The following is an 18,022-nucleotide window of genomic DNA, read 5'->3' on the forward strand; positions in this document are numbered from 1 at the left end:
TTCACCGAAAACGTACAAACTGCACTAGCTTAGATTCTCATACATTTTATCATAGTTTTAATTTTACCATCGCATTTAATATTGCACGGGTTGCATAATTCGCGAGAAATGATGCGTAGATTCCGCGCGCGTTATCTATTCATTTTAATGTTGATTTTATAAATGCAGCATTGTATAATAATATGAAAATAGTTTAGCAAAACGATCTGGTCTCTCTGATTACTTATCAATCCTACTTATTTACATGAATATTTTACAAAAAAAAAGGATGCCCGTGGTGTATGACAGTCCACAGTGTAAAAATCCACAGTGATCGTCCAGTTAACTAACAGTCGTGTTCATCAGAATCGTTGCATTAACTGCAAGATCAAAAGATCCGTCAGGCATCAGCAGTCCTGAGAAAAGAGAAGGTTACTCGATCAGTAAAACAGTTTGCAGCGCTGCGATGGTAGCTCGAATCTTACCAGCGATGCTAGCTGTGAGGAAACAGACGGCACTACCAGCCACGAAAGCTCTCATGACGGAGCTAGTTATGTTTTCCTTCTTATCAGGGGCCAATGATGACAAGACACCTAGGGTGATACCTACAGAACCGGGATTTGCGAAACCGCAAATCGCAAACGTGGCGATAGCCTCGGTTCTACCAAAGATTCTTTTCTGATTCTTGTACTCTCCTAGCTTCTGATAAGCGACAAACTCGTTGACCACGGTCTTCAGACCGATCAAAGTTGCCACATCCTCGCACTGCTCCCATGGTACACCCATGATCCAACTGAGAGGCATGAATACCTTTGACAAGATCCACTGAAAGGAACGACGGCGAGTTTCGAAAAAAAAATAGATACTCGTTCAAATAGATACTCGTCGTACTTACTTCGAAAGTTAATTCCTTGAAACCTACTAAGAGACCCAGCCAAGAGAGTAACGAATTTACTAGGGCGATAAATGATACAAACGCGACTATATTGGCGATTATGCCTAGGACCAAAGGTATCCCCGCTAAGGCACCCTTGCTGGCGGCGTCCATTAAACTTGAGTCCTTTCTGAAACGATTCGTGCATATCGATGAGACGATTGACAAAGTACCTTGTCTCGTATAACTCACGATTTCTCTAATCTAACGTTATCCTTGGTGATGATATTCTTTTCAGTCTCTGGATAAAATAGCTTGGAGTAACAAAGTGCTGCCGGTGCTGCCATCAACGAAGCCGTGATCAAGTGGGCCGGATTCGCACCGAAACCAATGTACGCGGCCAATACCGTTCCTGAATTTCAGCCGAGATTAACATCTGTCTGTTAAAGGGAATCGATTAAACGATTAGCCGCGTGGAAATTTGTTATTTATTCACCTGAGACCGTTGCGAAACCCGAGCACATGATAGTGTGCAATTCTGAAGTGGTTAATTTATTCAGATAAGGTTTGATGACCAACGGAGATTCCGTCTGAAATGAAACGAAATATCAGTGCTAATCTGATACGGTAATCATTGCGATAAAACCTCTTACCATTCCAATAAAGATGTTTGCAGCACAGATCACCGATTCGCAGATCGAGGTGCCCATGACGCTTTGCAGAATGTGACCGAGCTTTAAGATCACCCATTGCATGACACCCAGATAGTAGAATATCTGAATGAAGAAGCTGAAGTAAAAGATCACTGGCAATACCTAAAAATCGAGATGTTTGATCAGTACAAGAATCATTAATTTAGCGTTGAGATTGAGATAGTAGATAAGAGGATCCACCGAAAATGCGAAGACCCCGTCATCAACCAGTTGATTCGAGAAGATGAAGCTTGCACCGGTTTTCGCAAAGTCTAAAAATGTCGCCACCTTGTCGGCTAGGCACTGGAAAATGGCACGACCAACTTCCCATCGAATCGTTAGAAGACCAAACATGAATTGCAAGGTCAATCCGCTCAAAACTGGTCTCCATTTTATCTAAAATATATGATAAATTTCTCGACCCAGATGTTTCAACAACTTTCGCGTTGTCATAAGACTTTCTGATATACAGTTATCTCAGCTTGAAAGTGAAACGGGTGACTCGAAATATTTGCAATATTGCAACGATGAAATATTTATCTGGATGGATACATATTTGAACAGTTCAATATGTCTGTGGCCGATGAACTGCTTGAAATTGTAAAGTTTCTCGAAAATTTGATATTCAAAAAGCTGCAACAACCTCGGCTCTGCTATACGAGGAAACTTTTAAGGGGTATTTCCAATTGGATCAGTCATTTTTAAAAACTGATGTGCCAACGAGCTTAAAAATGTACAAACCTGTCCATTTATTTTGAAAAATATAAATACTTCTATTGGACCACGATATCGAGGATTAATGTCGCAAAAACCAAATGTACTCACTTGACTGGGGTGTTTCGAGAATATCCATCCAAAGCTCATCAAGATAATAACACCAACCCCGCTTAATAATCTCTCCCTCGAATCGGCAGTATCAAAAATAAGGAAAATAACAATAGCTAAGAATATACACGAGTATATCGTCGTTTGAATAACACAGCTGCCATATCTGTGGAAATCGATCACTTGCTTTAATTAAGATTTTAGTCAAAACGCGATAAGATAAATCAGAATTAGTTTATCGAGACGGCAAATAATCTCACTTTGTATTTCGGATACTTCTGATGCGATTATAGAGCGGCTGACTACACTTTGCGAATATTTCCCCGAAGAATCGTTTTACAATGGAACTATAAAGTATCCCACCGTAGATGATCGCTAAAAGGATGATTAGTAAACCGTAGCCATGGCACCAGCTATAACCATTCTCAAAATCTGAGGAAAAATGTTTGATAAGATAAAGATAAAAATAAACAACGTTTTGAAATTACGTCAACCTACTGTTATTCTTCCAGTATAAAGTAGCGAAGATAAAATAAATTAATATTATGATATTGAACAAAGTCAGAAATAAACATTTGCAAGCTCTGCGATGTTTCGAGAGGAAATTGTCCAACTTATTGTACCCTGCTTCCAAAAAATTGACTGACTCCTTGCTAGTTGCTATTGCCTATTTAATAAAAAGTATTGCTGATTTAGAATGTGAGTTGGATAACGAAGGTGCGTTGGATCGGAAGGATTCACACGGGATTAGCAGTCAGGTTTATCTTACAAACTTTCAATTATACACTTGGAATTTTTCCTTGATCGATGTCATTTCGTAACCATAATTACGAAGAATCACAATATGCCACATACCTTGTTCCTCAAGGAGTCTACTGGACGTCCAGCTTCTATCATGTCGAGCTCGTTGCTCTGTAAAATACAATGAAACGTTCTTAAAAACAATTGATGGCGAAACCTTGATCAAATGGAAACTTGGACAAATAAAAATTAGGTGGAAAGAAACGAAGAGAAAAAGGATATCGTGGAAAAGCTGTGAAAGGAAAGGTAACGTACAGTTCGATATTTAATTATTTTTGTCTTACGTCTAGACTCTATTGATATGTAAACGAAGATAAATGTACCTCGAACGCTCGATTCACGTTTCCAGGCATATTTCTGTCTCCAGAGAAAACAGAAACGTGTGTTCCGTCTCAAAGATTTCTCCTCACTGGCACGGTACATTCATGATCGGCGTCGATCAAGAAAAAGGAACTATTATTTCTACAGACCTGAGAATAATTTACAATTTGCTCGTAAGTGAAATTACAAGTAGAAGTTCAGGTAGATAACAGATAACACAGTGATAAGAGTTAAAAACGTCGTTTGAAATATTGACCGAATTTCAACGTTTAAGTAATTTATTTCGTTTTTAAAATACCACATTCTTTAATAAGATTCGTCAAGAAATTATTCTTTACGATCGTAAGATTCCTCTTAATAAAGTATCCTCTTGAAGAAACAAACGAAACTGCACTACAATCGATTAGAACACGAGTGTCGTTACATCGAGAGTTTCACCTTACACTAACGAAGATAACCGGTTTATGTGTGCAACTGTGGTTTGGTATTGGATCATTACCATTCGACTACACTTTGATGATAAAGGCGGAAATAGGGGAACCTCACGGAGTGACATTAACGAACTTCAAGCACAAGATTTTACAATTGACCTCGTTCCGAGTGATCTAACGTTAATTGAATACTCGTGGAATGCGTAACAGGGGATCAGACAGGATAATTGTCTCGAATTTTCCACCTGTCGAGCGATAAAACAATGAAACTGCGTCAGCTTACTTATCAGAAATTCCTCTACGTCGGTGTACCGTGTTTGTTTCACTCGCATCGGAATTCCTTCGAAGAAAGTTTCGCCAAGAAACGAAAGTTACAAGCGACTGTGTCACCTTTTAGTCGCTCCTAATATTTAAACCTATTTGCATAAAAAATGAATCACCACTCTGTAATTGTAACGTTCAAGTGCATCTAATCGATAATATCGCATCGTTAGAATACGTAAATACAAGTTCAGTTGAATTAGGAAAATTTTTTCAGGTCAGAAGAAAAACTGTTGGCTAGCCAAGGCTCGTTCGGAGGAATCCGCGTGAATCCCGATGCGTCGTCGTAACGGACCGCGACGACGACGTCGACCACGTCGACCACGTCGACCACGCCGAGTGCAAATCAACAGGTCGTACACCATAGCAGCAAGCAAACCGAATACTTTCTCTCCGAGACGCGCCCCATAAAAATTCTCCCCGTTGCGTTCGCGTCGTTCGTTAATCGGTCTGGCGTCTGGAAGCGGCCGGATCGTGGAAACTGGAGAAGCAAACCGGAAAGCCAACCTCGTAATCAGCGATATCTGCTCAGGAGTTGGTTAAACAGCGAATAATTACCCACCACAGAAGATTCCATGAGATTCCGTGTGATTCCGTGTAATTGACTGCACGCGAGAAAATTACGAGACTCGCTTCCTAGACGATAAAAATAATTGTCGTCTACGAGGGGAACTCTATCCAGCCATCGTTGCGTTAATACACCTGGGAAGTTATGTTTTTTTTTTCAACGCAACCTACTCCTCGTTAATTTCTTTCCGTCCAAAACTTTTTCATCAATTTTAATAACGTCACAACTGAAATTCAGACGTTTCTTTTCCTCGTTCCATAACCTAAGTGATATTTAAAAAATGTTGCAATTCATTGAGGATTGCGATCAGTCTCGTTTCACGTCGACTCGTTCGAATAAATCTACGCTCGCTTATTTAGAAAAAAGGCGTAGATTGTCGGGGCCGTAGACGAGATCAGAATGTCATCGATTTCGAGCCCTCGTTTTTTGCACTCCACACGGTCCCAGATTTTAATCAAATTATGTAAAGTTTGTTTGTCCGCACGTGGATCCATCGAAGGTCTTCTCGGAACGAAGACTCGGATCTTTCGATTCAAATAACATTAACTTGAAAGTTTTATAATACCTTCTTCTACCGGATATCGTGTAAAGGAGAGGAAAAATTTAATTCCCTTCTTCTTATTAGCCTAAAAAGCCTCGATTTCCCCTGATTTGATAAAGGAAGAAGCCGAATTGGCTCGACGAGGATTCGCTGAAAGCGGCTGGATCGGGAAGATGAGGCGGACGCGTTATCTCTTCGAGACGCGACGCGACGGCTGGAGTTTCATCGCTAAGTTACGTAGTAGAAATTTCGTAAAACTGGAGGGTCTCGCATTTTCGCTCGATATCTGACGCCCCAACCGGTGGAAATTTGATTTCCTAGACAAGGTATGCTTATACAGCGGCCAACATCGCAACCGGCTACTATTCGAGCCTAGAATCAACAGAAACGAAAGCAAACACGACGAGACGAGACGAGACGGTTGCCCTTGATCCGAATCCTCTGTTTTCTCGATCAATCACTTTCATTCCGTTATATTTTACGCGATTTCCAGGAAAATCGTACGAAAATTTACGGATCTATTGTTTATCAAAAGTTACTCGAAGATCATGAAATAGACATTATTACGAGGATCGAACACGGTTCTGCGCAAAACAGACGATCGTGTACGTACATTCGACAGGCGGACACGCAATTTGCATTTTTCAAAACGATCTCGTAACACGCCCAACTGTCTACGGCCTTGATCATTCTGCAGACCTCCTCTATTTTTCTGATCTACGTAGTAGAAGTTAAGCAAGCCAGTTTTAGGTAGCTGGCACACGGCCAAACCCGATGAGAATAGCGAAATCCGAAGAGTATAACTTGTGGATAAACATCGGCGTTACACAGGCCCGTTCTCTTCAAACCACGTCATGTTCAACCACTCGGCTTAGAAAAGCATCGAACAACTAGCTTACTCATGGTTCAGAAAAATCTCCGATACCCAAACTATCGTGTAGAGATTGAAAATCCAATATATGGAGGGTGCTATTTGTAATTTCACATATAATCGTTCATCCGAAGATATCGTATCTGAGCTAAGGAATAACGCGATCCCCATAGAGGAATTCAACGGGCGGAAATGAGTGGAAACAGTAAACCAGAGGATGGGGCCGTCTGCATCCAAGACCGTCTTCGGATACACGAGAACCGAAGAAAATTGAAGAACGATCCGCAGACGATGCTCTACCTCTTCCTGTTCCTCTTGTTTCTTAACGGCTCATCTTGCCTCTTGATGCTATATCGCCGAACGGCACGTGGATTCTGCGGACATTTCTGAAAGATGCATCCGTCACACGAATCTTCCTAACAGATGGACATTTTTTTGCATTTGATATTCTCAGAATGTTGCGAATTACGATTACTAGCGCGTGCAACTGATCGTGGTACAATAAATAAACGGAGGTAAGTTTCATGGAATGAGTGGCGTTAAATCACGCTCGATGGCAATTTAATGCATCTCTAATTGGAAATTCTCTGGGAACATGTAGCAATTGACTAACTGTAAATAAAAGTATTCCTCTTATCGATATTCTGCAACAATTTATGGCGGGTTACCTTAATTTAAACCCTGTACGCTCGATGATTTAACGCACTTTTAATTAGTCTCACCGTCGTTCGAGCTACGGCCATATTCTTTTCTGATCGATACGAGAGAGAATGAACCGAAAAAGTAACACGCATTTAAGCTGCATACCGATCCTGTCCTCTTTGATTTCCTCTTGCTCGTGTTCCAGCGGAATGCGACGAATCTGACCCATAGTCTTTTCGTCGCAGCACGCGACTCTATCTCCTCTCGATGCCGAACACGGTCATATTTCACTTTGCTTCTTCCACTTCCGATCATCTTCCAGATCATCATTCGCCTGCGATCGCAGCGAATTCTCTTCGTCTCGCGTCTTCGACTACGTTGCAGCTTCCATGTAAAATTTCTGAATAATAGATAAATCGGTAGCAAATCGATTACCGCCTACTACATATTTGGTTGTCAAGGTTCCACCTATTTCTCATGTAACAGCGCTACACGAATCGACGTATCAAAAAAACGCTGTTAGATATGAAATCGTGGTTTGGACAGGCTGGAAAGGTGGAATATTTTATTCGTGCGTCGGCGTAAAAATGCAGGAATAACAAGGGATTCCGTGTCCGATTACCTAGTCGACACGGTGTTTTCGATTTCAAACGATCTCCTGGTATCGCGATACAACCGAAACGAGTGCACCTATGCGTGGGCGTGCGATTGCGCAATACGAAATTCAAATTTCGCCTCGACGAAACGAGCTGAAAGAGGATGGAGAAGGCGGTACCCGAAGAGTCTCTCTCCTGCCGGATTCCAGGTACGCCTTATCTCGATTGCTGTCTGCCTTCAACAAGGCGGGGGAGGGAGAGATGGTGTCCGAGCCATGCAAATTGTACCATTTCCATTTTTTCTTCTCCTCTTCTGCGTCTCTTCGAGCAACCCTCTTCTCCCTTTGCCCGATCAGGCCACTCTCGTTCTTTTTTTCCTCTCTTCTTGCCCTCTGTGTCTGTCCGTCTGTCTTCTCCATCCACCTTATTTTTATTATTTCCTTCCTCCCAGGATACGATTGGGAATCGACGAAAACGAACGAAAACGAACGAAAACGAACGAAAACGAACGAAAAAGCTGATAATTTGCCAGACGTGGGCGGTCGTCGCGTCTTTGCGTTCAATTTTCACTCGAATCTGCGTTCACCGATTCGACGTCAACTTAGGGATGTACCGAGAAAATTGAAATTCCAACGTTTCGTATCCTTACAGAGTCATCGAACTTGTTTCGTTTCCTCGAACAATCGTCGACACCTCTGCTTTGACGCAAAAGAAAGTTCGTGAGAAAAATTTGTTTTGCATCGACTGCATCCAACCCACGTATCGATTCGTCGACACGAGGATTTTTTGCAAAAATTCTCTACTCCGTTTCTTAGTCATCCGAGAGGTCTGCTTCTTTCGTGCCTATTCGATACACGAATCTAAGTACGACACGCAAGTTCAGCGGATTCATTGTATCGCATTTGATGCATGGGAGACAAGCAAAGGGTTAATACCAGCCAGCTCGTCTGACAGTGATAGGATCCCGAGACAATTCCGTTCTGTTCCTCATCCCTGGTCCCAGGAAAGGGGGTCCCGGGCAAGGACGACGCACGAGTGTTACGAGTGCAAACAACAGTTTGATGGCGAGGCAAGGCCCCGCGTTATTTATTTCGGTACGTCTAGACGCCAGATTGTCTGTTCGTACGTCCGATTCGCGACGGAGGATTCGGAGGTGACGTCAGGCATAGCCGTGTTGCATCGTCGAGATTCGACCTCTTCAGAAGAGACAGACTCCTCTCTTTATTCCTCTCTTTATCAATCAAATTGCACATCCTCCTCCTTTCGACGACGAAACGCGTGCACGCGTATCTACTTTACGCCGCGATATAGACATGTAACCGCTGAGACGACCGGGCCGTTGCATCCAACAGGGTGCAATAAAGTGCTCCTCCATTTGTTTACCGTGAAATCGTCCCCCTGTACCATTCGACTCGAGAAAGATCGCTCTCTGCTAAATTTACCCTTCGAACGGGAAATTCGTTTCCGAATCGGTTCTAGCTCGGTTAGAATTTAGCTTAAACTTCGACGATGGTTTCGCTGGCTGAGGATGATTTGAAAGCAGCACGAAACGAAAAGGCGCAGAGTTAGTTTGAATAAAAATAAATGAGCCGGTTCGAATCTGAGAATAAACAGCCACTCAGTCTGGCCGAAGAATCCGCACCGCGTTGAGTGTTCCCTATAAATCCAGCTCCGACGCATTATCGCGTATCGGAAAGGATTTTATTTAAAACGTCAGACGTTCGGTATTCGTCCACCGTTAGACAGGTTGAGAGAACCCGAATCCTTTAACCCAATTTTCAGAACCGACCGCGTCACCGCAATTTACGTCGGGCCCGACCTGGAAACCGCGACGAATTTACGATCGCGTCGTTCCTTCCTCTTCCATATTACGACGGGGCTAAGTTTGGCTGAACGTTCAGGACGGGATGGGACGGGACGAGAGCAGATGGATCGAGACGAGACGGAAAGAAATCATCCAATAACAGATATCTACATACCGGATAGTTCTCACGGCGCTGATTTCCAGCTCTTTTTCAGCTGGTTTCTTCAGTTTCTTTTAACGTCGATGTACGTTGCCACGCATCGTATTTTCACGCAGGCATTTATTACAAGACAAGATACATTATGATTCAAGATCATATCTTTCGATTCGTCTAGACGGCGAGGAGGGAGACCTATAAAGTCGTACGTGGTTGCCCCTGAAACGAGCATTTCATCGCGCCTCTTCGTCTTCCTACTTTTCTTCGATCTTCGAAGATCGATTTCTTACGTCGAACAGAGAAGAGGCAGATCGAATGAAAAAAAGGTTCGAAAGTCTTTCGGTTCGTAAGGAAGAGAAGAAAAAAGAAAATTCCACTAGGGACGGTGAGTAAAGAGAGAGAGAGAGGGAGAGAGAGAGAGAGAGAGAGAGAGAGGGAGAGAGAGAAAGAAAGAGGGAGTCGTCCGCGGGATTTCGGCGAGCGAGGGAAAGGGTTTACGCGCGCGCGAGGCGGGTGGAGCAAGAGCAAGAGCAAGAGAAAGAAGAAGAAGAAGAAGAAGAGAGAAGAGAAGAGTAAAAGAAACGAAAGGAAAAGAAAAAAAAAAAAAAGGAGCGATCGTAGTAACACCGGCGCGTCTCCTCTCGCGGCTTCGTGCTTGTCTCGGAATTAGTGAGTAGACAGAATTATGCCCGTGAGCAGGCGGCCAGCTTGGCTCAGTTGAGACTTACTGTTCAGCCTGTGCAGACGCATGCCACGAATCTCTTTCCCCACTTACATACATCGCGCCTTCCTGATGCGATTAGACTAGTCCGCGACCGCTGTCTGATCACCGACCAGACACCAGTTTCTTTAACGCTTCTTCCTACACACGCATCGTCCTCCTCCCCTACACGCACACACCAATCATCCTGTCATTTCCCTCTCGTTCCGGCTCACCCGTTCCAGCACCAGAGAAAACACTCAAAAGATTCATTCTTCGACGCTATCGTTGTTAAAGGGGGTTGTCACCAGTGTGAGATGTTCGACGGAAAGAATGGAGAACTCGGTTGACCGATAACAGTGAATCCGTGGCTACCATTCCGTTATCGGAATAATCTTGACAGAAAAACAGATCGTACGTGTGACAGTTTTCGAGGACAGAATCAAGGACAGTTGACAAAGGACATTTAAGGTTAATCAGGATGGGGTTCGTTAGGTTATTCGCGTTTCTTTTGGCAACTTCAATCGTGAACAGTGCTTGGTGTCACCATCACCATCGCGGCGTCCACGTGGACTACAGAAAGATGGGGGAACAGGTGAAAAGGTACGACGAGAACGTGATCCTCTCGGAAGGTGGCAAGAATAGGAGAAGTTTGAACATCGAGAAACCAAAAGGGACGATTCCCTTCAGCGAGAGGAGGCTGGAGAAGATGCTGGAGAAAGCGATTCTCAAGATCATTACCGGTGACTTGAGCACCGGCGACATGCTGTTGTTGAAGAGCTTGAACTACACTCTGGACGAGATTTTAGCGATTCGCGAGAGGGAATTGGGGAAAAAGAAGGAGGAGGAAGTGAGGAAGAAGGAAAGCGTGAAATCTTGGGCGAAAGCGTTGTACGGAGAGGGCGAGAAAAAGAGTAAATACAGGGACAAGAATTCTATGGATCGTTTAGCCTCGAAGAAACCTGATTTCGAAGAGACCAAGCACGAAGGTAAAAAGAATCGTCACGCGGACAAATCCTCGTACAAAGGCTTTGATTTCGAGGCGTATAATCGGCAGGCGATCCTCGATTACGAGAATCTACCCTCCAACCTGGAATTCCAGCAATCCTGGTCGGAAGGTACGTCCTTCGTTGACTACGAGGAGACCACCAGAGCTTTCAAGGAACAGGACGTCGCGAAGAGTCTTCATCGCGACTTTGATAAAGCGATGGAGCCTCACGTGGTCTTCAAGATTCGCTACGACGACTCGGAATTCGATTCCACTTCTGGTTCCGACGAGACGAACAAAAGTCATTCGAAAACCACCAGGCACCGAGTTTCTTCGACGATCAAGCACACCACCCCGAGGAGCAACAGCGATTCCTTTCACGGGTCAACACCGTCAACCTTACAGCCTTCTACTCTTACTCTCGCTAACAGGCTACCTGTGGTTTATCAGCTGAGCAACTTCAACAGCGTCATAGGTAACTATCCCAATGATCGCGTTTACTCCAGTACAACGCCATCTTCGACGCTGAGCACCAGCAGCACGACGGAAAGAACAGTTCCCGAGGAAATCTCGAAAGAGGTTCTCGAAACGAAATCGAATACGCTTGTTCAGATCAATGGCTCGAAGGAAGAGACAGTGAGTCTGAAAATCGAAGAAAAATCGAGCGAAAATAAGAAAGTGAGCGAGTACGAGGGACTCGAGTGGGTGGAGGATGACGTTTACAGGGTGATACCTGAATTCGTCGAATCGTTGGATTTTGAAAATATCGAGGGAAACGAGACGTCCGACTACGAGGATTCGCGTCACTACTCTGGAGCACACTGGAACACGGAAGATAACGAGAACGGCACTCTGGAGTACCAAGACGACTCGGCCGATTCGGTTAAGCTGTTCATGGCCAATGGTAATGCGTCTACCAACAATCTAGCCCTGGCCAATTTTTCCACGTATCCGCAAGCGACCATTAATAACCGACGAGAGTAAGTACCTGTCCATTGTGTCCATGACAATTTCGATCGGTGAACGATCTGGTCGTATTAAATGTTCTTCGTCTCTGTGTCTCGCTTCGCAATAGAACAAACGCTAGATTAGTTTCTATAAAATATGCTTTTTGTGTCTTTTAGAGGAAATCTAACTCCAAGTATCGATAGGTAAGACACCCACGACGGCACCTTGGGTAAGAGAAAACGGTGTGCCGATCAAACGAACGTAGAATTGAACATTTTTGCTTTGTACACCCATTTCCCTTTGGTCGGACAACTGCTTTCCTTCTGGCTTGGCTTGCATAATCTCAAAATACATTCTTCGTCGTGTTATCTCATTGCCTGTACTGCATGGGACAAGATTCCTCGCGATAACAACGAGCTGTGTTGTGTTCACACGAAAAAAAAAAAAAAAAAAAAAAAAAGGAGAAACGGTAACGTTTACCTTCTGTTCCTTTACTCTGCCCTCGTCATCGTGACGAAGAAAACGGAGTTTTCCAGCCGCGTAACCCGCGACAAACTCCTGCGCGCGAGAAACTCGACGACAAAGACGTTCTCGACGAATCGTTGCCCTCGCCACGTAAAAATATCTCGATGGCATGTAAAAATATCGTGAGGAAACCGCGAAGAACCGTCCAAGCGCCACTGAAACTTCTACGTCTCGCGTACTGACCAGTGTCCGTTTCTTCTCTCTCATTCAAGTGAAAAACTAGAGCGTGCCACGCTATCGATAGGGGATCAGAAAATTGAAATTTCTCAGTCGAATCGTTGATAATTAAAAAAAAAAAAAAAATGATTGAAGAAACACAAGATGTACGATCTTTTCGAAATACATGGCGCGAGGACAGAGCGTAGCCAGGAAGGACGCACGGTGGAAATTCCGCCGTGGTCCCTAGCTATCTTTTTAAATCGCCCTCCTTCTCCTCCACCTCGGCCCCTCCTCGCGCGGGTGCGAAGGCGTTTCTTTTATTTTATTCAGTCTAGACGCGTAAATGCATTCGTGTCGGCACTGGCGTAGCCTGCCGAGAGTACTCGCTTCGCCTCTTCCTCGAAGACTTCTACACCATCTATAGATCTCCTCTTGTCTTTTCACCCGAACAGCTACTCTGCTGCAATTCCACGCTGTCTTTTGCCTTTTAACGTAAGACCTCTGCCACTGCAGCCCTCCCCGAAACGACGTAATTTTCATAAAAAGTTACATCCAGCAAGTTTCGATGTAAGAAGGAAGATCGAAGGGGAGGAAAATCGGAATCTTGCGAATGTACGAGGATGAATAACGCTGAAGAGGCAGGCTCAAGTTGAGCACCCTCGTAATCACCGGGTGTCTAGTCAGACTGCAGTTAGGACTGCTCTCTTACGAGGTTATGTAACACATTTCAATTTAATGCGCTGACCTTGTCTATGCGTCTCTCTTCCTATGCCGACGAAGACGATGCGAGTCGCGCGACGAAGAGAGAGGAGGAAGTTTTCGCCAGTCGTTCCCCACTTCACCTCCAGACGATGCAACGTGCATTTTTTGGCGGTCGCCAATCAGACCGCTTTACCGTTCAGCGGTGAACGCCAATCACGATATGCTAAACGTTTTCCTGACTTTCGACCCCCGCGTGCAGCAATTTACTCCGCGTGGATTTTTCCTTCTCCGCTTCATCCACGTGTAACTATCCACGTACCACCGACCGCCGTGCCGATGCACAATTGCTCTTCTTTTTTCTTTTTACAATTATCCACTATCCTCTTTTGATGACATTTTCTTTCTTCCGGTATAATCAAACGAGACGAATGGTAGCGAAAAGAAAATCATAAGGAAGAGTTGAAAGTATTCCTGCGAGTGAATCATCCTATCCAGTTTCTCACGTGTCGGATGCCGGACCGAGTGTGTTGTTAGTTCGTAGCTTGTTACAAAACCGGCGTGTAACGCAGTCAATTTTCTTAATACGGTACTCAGGAAGGATCACTGGATTCATTCTCATGATGCAACGGCCTCCAGACACCCGAGTCCTTCCCTTTCCCAGACGGCAAACAGACGTGACACGTACGCAACGAGACACCGTAGAATGCGTGACTTGGACGCGGCTAGATTAACGAGCATGTCTAGAGTCGAATACAAGATCGTCCAGAGATTTCGTGGCAAGATTTTGTTTGGTAAAGCCTAGTCACCATACCACTTGTCTCTTCCGTCTTTGAGAAATGGGACAAGTCGTAGGAGGTTAGCCGAAATTCTTTCTCGTTCTCTTTGAGAAACGTCTCGCTAGAAGCATCGTCTCCCCGATCGCTTCATTGTTTAGGAAAACCGCTTCCGGTTGCTCGTTCGCCAGCAACGAGGTCGTTGACGCGCCATTGGTTGCACTCAAAACTTCGTGTAGGTGTGTGTTCGACGCAATAATCCTTACTTACCGCCGACGTGGAAGAAAGATCCTTACCTTCTTCTTTTCCTCCTCGGTTAACGAGTTCGAGCGCTTTCGTTGCGTAATCCTGTAATCTCACCTGATTGCTGGCTACCTCTCGAACACACCAATCTACGGGAAAGAAGGACAAATTTGGAAATTTAAGATATTCGTTTTTTGTCGTGTCGTAAACGCCACAGGCGCGTCGCGTTCGAGCGAAAGGGTTAATTTCATGCATAAATGCATAAGCGTAAAGAAATAAATTTCTTTAATACAAAGGGATCAAGATTCAAGACGCTTCAGGAATACATTACTAGCTGGCTTCTAGACAGAAAGACGAGGTGATCAGGGTACCAATGCCCCCGACGGCTGTCTAGTCAGTGTCTAGAACGTATAATAAATATCTCTGACCCACACTGTGGGCTCTGTAGGTCACTGACCACCGTCCATTGGCCTGACTTGCCACCCGGAAGAGTTGGTACGCGTCTCGAAGTGAAAATTTCTACCAGTTCAAATGCTATTCCATTACCACTTCTATCTTTTCAATTTTTCTACTCCTTCTTCTTCGCATCACGTTACTAACGCTCTGTCAGATTTTATACGCACGAAATACTTTTCTTTCCCTAAACCCGATCATTTTCTCAGAATACGTTGAGAGTTTTCCGAGTGTCGTGGTTTTTTCATTCAACTATTTAATTGGAATTTTTAACATCGTCATCTTACGAACTTCCATTTGTCTGTGCAGCCAGGGAGAAAAGGCCATCGAGGACATTAAGGTACGAGTTTTGTTTCTAACCGGAAGGTCTAACACCAGTCAGGTTCAACGTCAAAGGCTGACCATGTTCTCGCCAACCTGTGAGTCGCTCGAATCAATTCCCTAATTATTCACGCCTTTCAATGCGATAACTGTGTGAATCGAATTTGAAAGTTCGGTCCGTTTGAACAGGTCAGATACCACGGAACACCGACCAGGATGCCTGGACGGACCCGTTCTCCATGAACATGCACTTCCAGTTAAACCTGACTTCCGGCGACCACGTGGTCGCTGCCAAGTTGAGAATATACAAATTACCGCAAGAGAACCTCACATCCTCGACGGAAAGCACGTTCGAGGAGGAAGTGGTAGACGAAAAGAAGATCAGGATATCGATCTACTACTACACCAAGTCTTTAAAGAGGCATCGATGTAAGTTTCACCGGATGTTTTAAGATATTTTCACGCATACAGAGTGTCCTATAATTAAGAATGTTCATTTACAGCGAAAAAACGTTTGATGGATTCTGTTGTAACGCCACTCACATCGAAAGGCACTTATCTAGCGTTAGACGTAAGGGATAGTCTTAGATTTTGGAGGTTGAATTCAAGAAGTCCTCACGGAAACGGAAGTAATCATGGCGTGGTGGTCCAAGTGGAGGACCAAGATGGCCGACCACTGAAACCGGCCCTATATATTCAACAACCGTCCTGCGCCGACCAAGATTCGGATCAGAAGGCATGTGAGTGTGTGCTCTAACAATACTAACTCCAATTTCGATTGTTTGCTTGTGCATCATTGTGTGACACTTAACAACGTGTGACATAACAGAACTGAATGAAGTAAACGATATAGAAACGTGGTTATTGTTCGTACAGTTAGCCGTTTTTTTAATTTGCCAATGCTTTGTGGTTTGATGCGATTGATTCCTTACTTTTTTTTTCAAATATAGTTAAGTATGAATGGTACTTACAGCTGTTTTTCTTCTTTTACAGACCAGCGAATACCTGCACTCTTCGTTAGAGCCTGTACTCGTTACCTTCGTATCGTAAACGGCAAGACGGAAACGTACGTGAATTGTAGGCATTAAAACTTATTAGAAAACAGTCACGTGCCAATTAAACGGACGATCGTTAAAAGTGCACTTTATTCGTGGAAAAATATAAGAAACACTCGCGACAATTACGCGACGATTCGATTCAAAGATACTGTTGTCAAAGCGGACATCATATTTTTCAATACAAAGTCTAGTTATTTTTAACGCACTATGTGCCTTCTTAGATATATAGTTATCCTTTTTAATTAATATTGAAAATGAAACAAATGATTTTTATATTGTTATTCATATATAACTATGTCGATCAGCTTCATTGATATGTCCAAATTAATTTTTTTTAAATTTTTTATATAAAAAAATTCTAGTGACATCTCGACTGTTCTATGCGCAAAAACAATTGAAAGACGCGCCGCCATTTTGTTTAATTAGTTTCGCGCGCACGTTTCGGTTTTGAGGGAGGTCCCGTGAAAAAAGTGTACGATCGCGTTAATAATCGTTTTATAGACTGTTTTAATTGTTAATTGGAACACGAATCTCGTTGTTATTTAAGTAGAGTAGCGAGTAAGTGGTATCTTATTGTTTTTGTATTGTTTTTCGTGACGCGGACGAATCGCGTGTGGCTTGCCGGTACGCACCATTTTCCAGTTATGTAAGTTAAATTAATATCATTTACATTTAACTGTTAAACAATTTAGTAATGTACATACCAGTGAAAAAATTAATCAGTAGATCGATAAATCGATTAGAATATTCATTTTGACCTGTATGCACATGTACATGAATATTGGTCACATGTGTATACACGTCATACCCATGACTGATGTAACCAAATGTAAAAGTTTAGAGATAGATATTTATGTTTCATGTTAATTAAACAATGTAGAGTCTCCTAGGACTCTGTTTGTTATTACATGCTGGATGGGACCACGTATAGAAATTCATTGTATCTCAATGAAATGTTATAAGCATATAAAGTACTTTTTATCATAGTGCTTTTACATTTTGGTGGTCCATCCAAAAGTTATGCTACTTATTATTATACGCAGTTATTGTCTAACGAAGGAGACAATGTTTTTGCAAATTTTACACAATCGTTGTATATAATGTATATTTAATTTCTTGGTTGCGCAAAAATAAATGCATTTTAAGTTTGATCTTTATTCTTCTTATACTATTTATATGGTTTTTGATGCGTTTCTTTCTTTCTTGAAGAAGACAAGCATTTTATTGCAACATAATTTGGTAAAATCATATTATGCATGCTTTGTTTTATTGATGTTTTAATTTGACACATGTTGTGCCATATCTTATCATATATTAAAATGTTGCTTTGACTATAGTTTAATGGTTTAAATGATTTGCTCTCTTATTCATCGTGTAAAAACAATCATTTCTGTACAAAAGTGATTTTTATTACAAAATTCATTGATAGGAAAGTACAATCAACATTTACAACAGAATGAATGAATGAATGAATGAATGAATGAATAAATGAATGAATGAACGAATGAATGAATTGGATCATTTTTGTTGTCAGAAAGTAACAAAATTATTGACAACAGTATTTTTCTATAGTTGATTCACGCTCGTGTACTTTGTTCATAACAATTAACAAATTGCTCTGAAAAAAGTGCACAGAATTTGTATCTGTGTAGCAGATACAACTTTAAACTCGGTGGTTCGAAATGCATCAAGAATCACACATGTGTGATAAATAAACAGGACACGCTTG

The 18,022-nt window shown here is 42.9% G+C and overlaps 2 protein-coding genes across 8 annotated transcripts; one reads left to right on the plus strand and one right to left on the minus strand.

Moving 5' to 3' along the window:
• Nucleotides 1–257: 257 nt before the first annotated feature.
• CNT2 (Concentrative nucleoside transporter 2) lies at nucleotides 258–16,330 on the minus strand. 5 transcript variants are annotated; one of them, XM_076689090.1, is made up of 13 exons: nucleotides 16,207–16,330; nucleotides 14,515–14,610; nucleotides 3,495–3,641; nucleotides 3,226–3,282; nucleotides 2,631–2,802; nucleotides 2,371–2,536; nucleotides 1,747–1,941; nucleotides 1,507–1,668; nucleotides 1,350–1,443; nucleotides 1,106–1,265; nucleotides 875–1,043; nucleotides 465–804; nucleotides 258–395 (listed from the first exon to the last, which is right to left on the minus strand). In XM_076689090.1, the coding sequence occupies exons 3-13, from the start codon at nucleotides 3,592–3,594 to the stop codon at nucleotides 322–324; spliced, it is 1,689 nt and encodes a 562-aa protein (XP_076545205.1). In that variant the 5' UTR covers nucleotides 3,595–3,641; nucleotides 14,515–14,610; nucleotides 16,207–16,330; the 3' UTR covers nucleotides 258–321. The 5 variants fall into 5 exon arrangements, with proteins under 5 accessions (XP_076545205.1, XP_034191601.1, XP_034191604.1 ...); XM_034335710.2 differs by lacking the exons at nucleotides 14,515–14,610; nucleotides 16,207–16,330 and adding exons at nucleotides 2,869–3,037; nucleotides 3,992–4,167; XM_034335713.2 differs by lacking the exons at nucleotides 14,515–14,610; nucleotides 16,207–16,330 and adding an exon at nucleotides 4,207–4,594.
• On the plus strand, nucleotides 9,830–16,370 carry LOC117609413 (uncharacterized). Of its 3 annotated transcripts, none has more exons than XM_034335705.2 (6): nucleotides 9,830–12,091; nucleotides 12,236–12,262; nucleotides 15,224–15,333; nucleotides 15,425–15,664; nucleotides 15,739–15,975; nucleotides 16,229–16,370. In XM_034335705.2, the coding sequence occupies exons 1-6, from the start codon at nucleotides 10,605–10,607 to the stop codon at nucleotides 16,321–16,323; spliced, it is 2,196 nt and encodes a 731-aa protein (XP_034191596.2). In that variant the 5' UTR covers nucleotides 9,830–10,604; the 3' UTR covers nucleotides 16,324–16,370. The 3 variants fall into 3 exon arrangements, with proteins under 3 accessions (XP_034191596.2, XP_034191598.2, XP_034191597.2); XM_034335707.2 differs by having other exon boundaries at nucleotides 9,831–12,091; nucleotides 15,739–15,971; nucleotides 16,229–16,368; XM_034335706.2 differs by lacking the exon at nucleotides 12,236–12,262 and having other exon boundaries at nucleotides 9,831–12,091.
• The last annotated feature ends 1,652 nt before the right edge of the window (nucleotides 16,371–18,022 follow it).

This window comes from Osmia lignaria, chromosome 7, assembly GCF_051020975.1.
Source record: "Osmia lignaria lignaria isolate PbOS001 chromosome 7, iyOsmLign1, whole genome shotgun sequence".
Classification (NCBI taxonomy): Eukaryota; Metazoa; Arthropoda; class Insecta; order Hymenoptera; family Megachilidae; genus Osmia; species Osmia lignaria.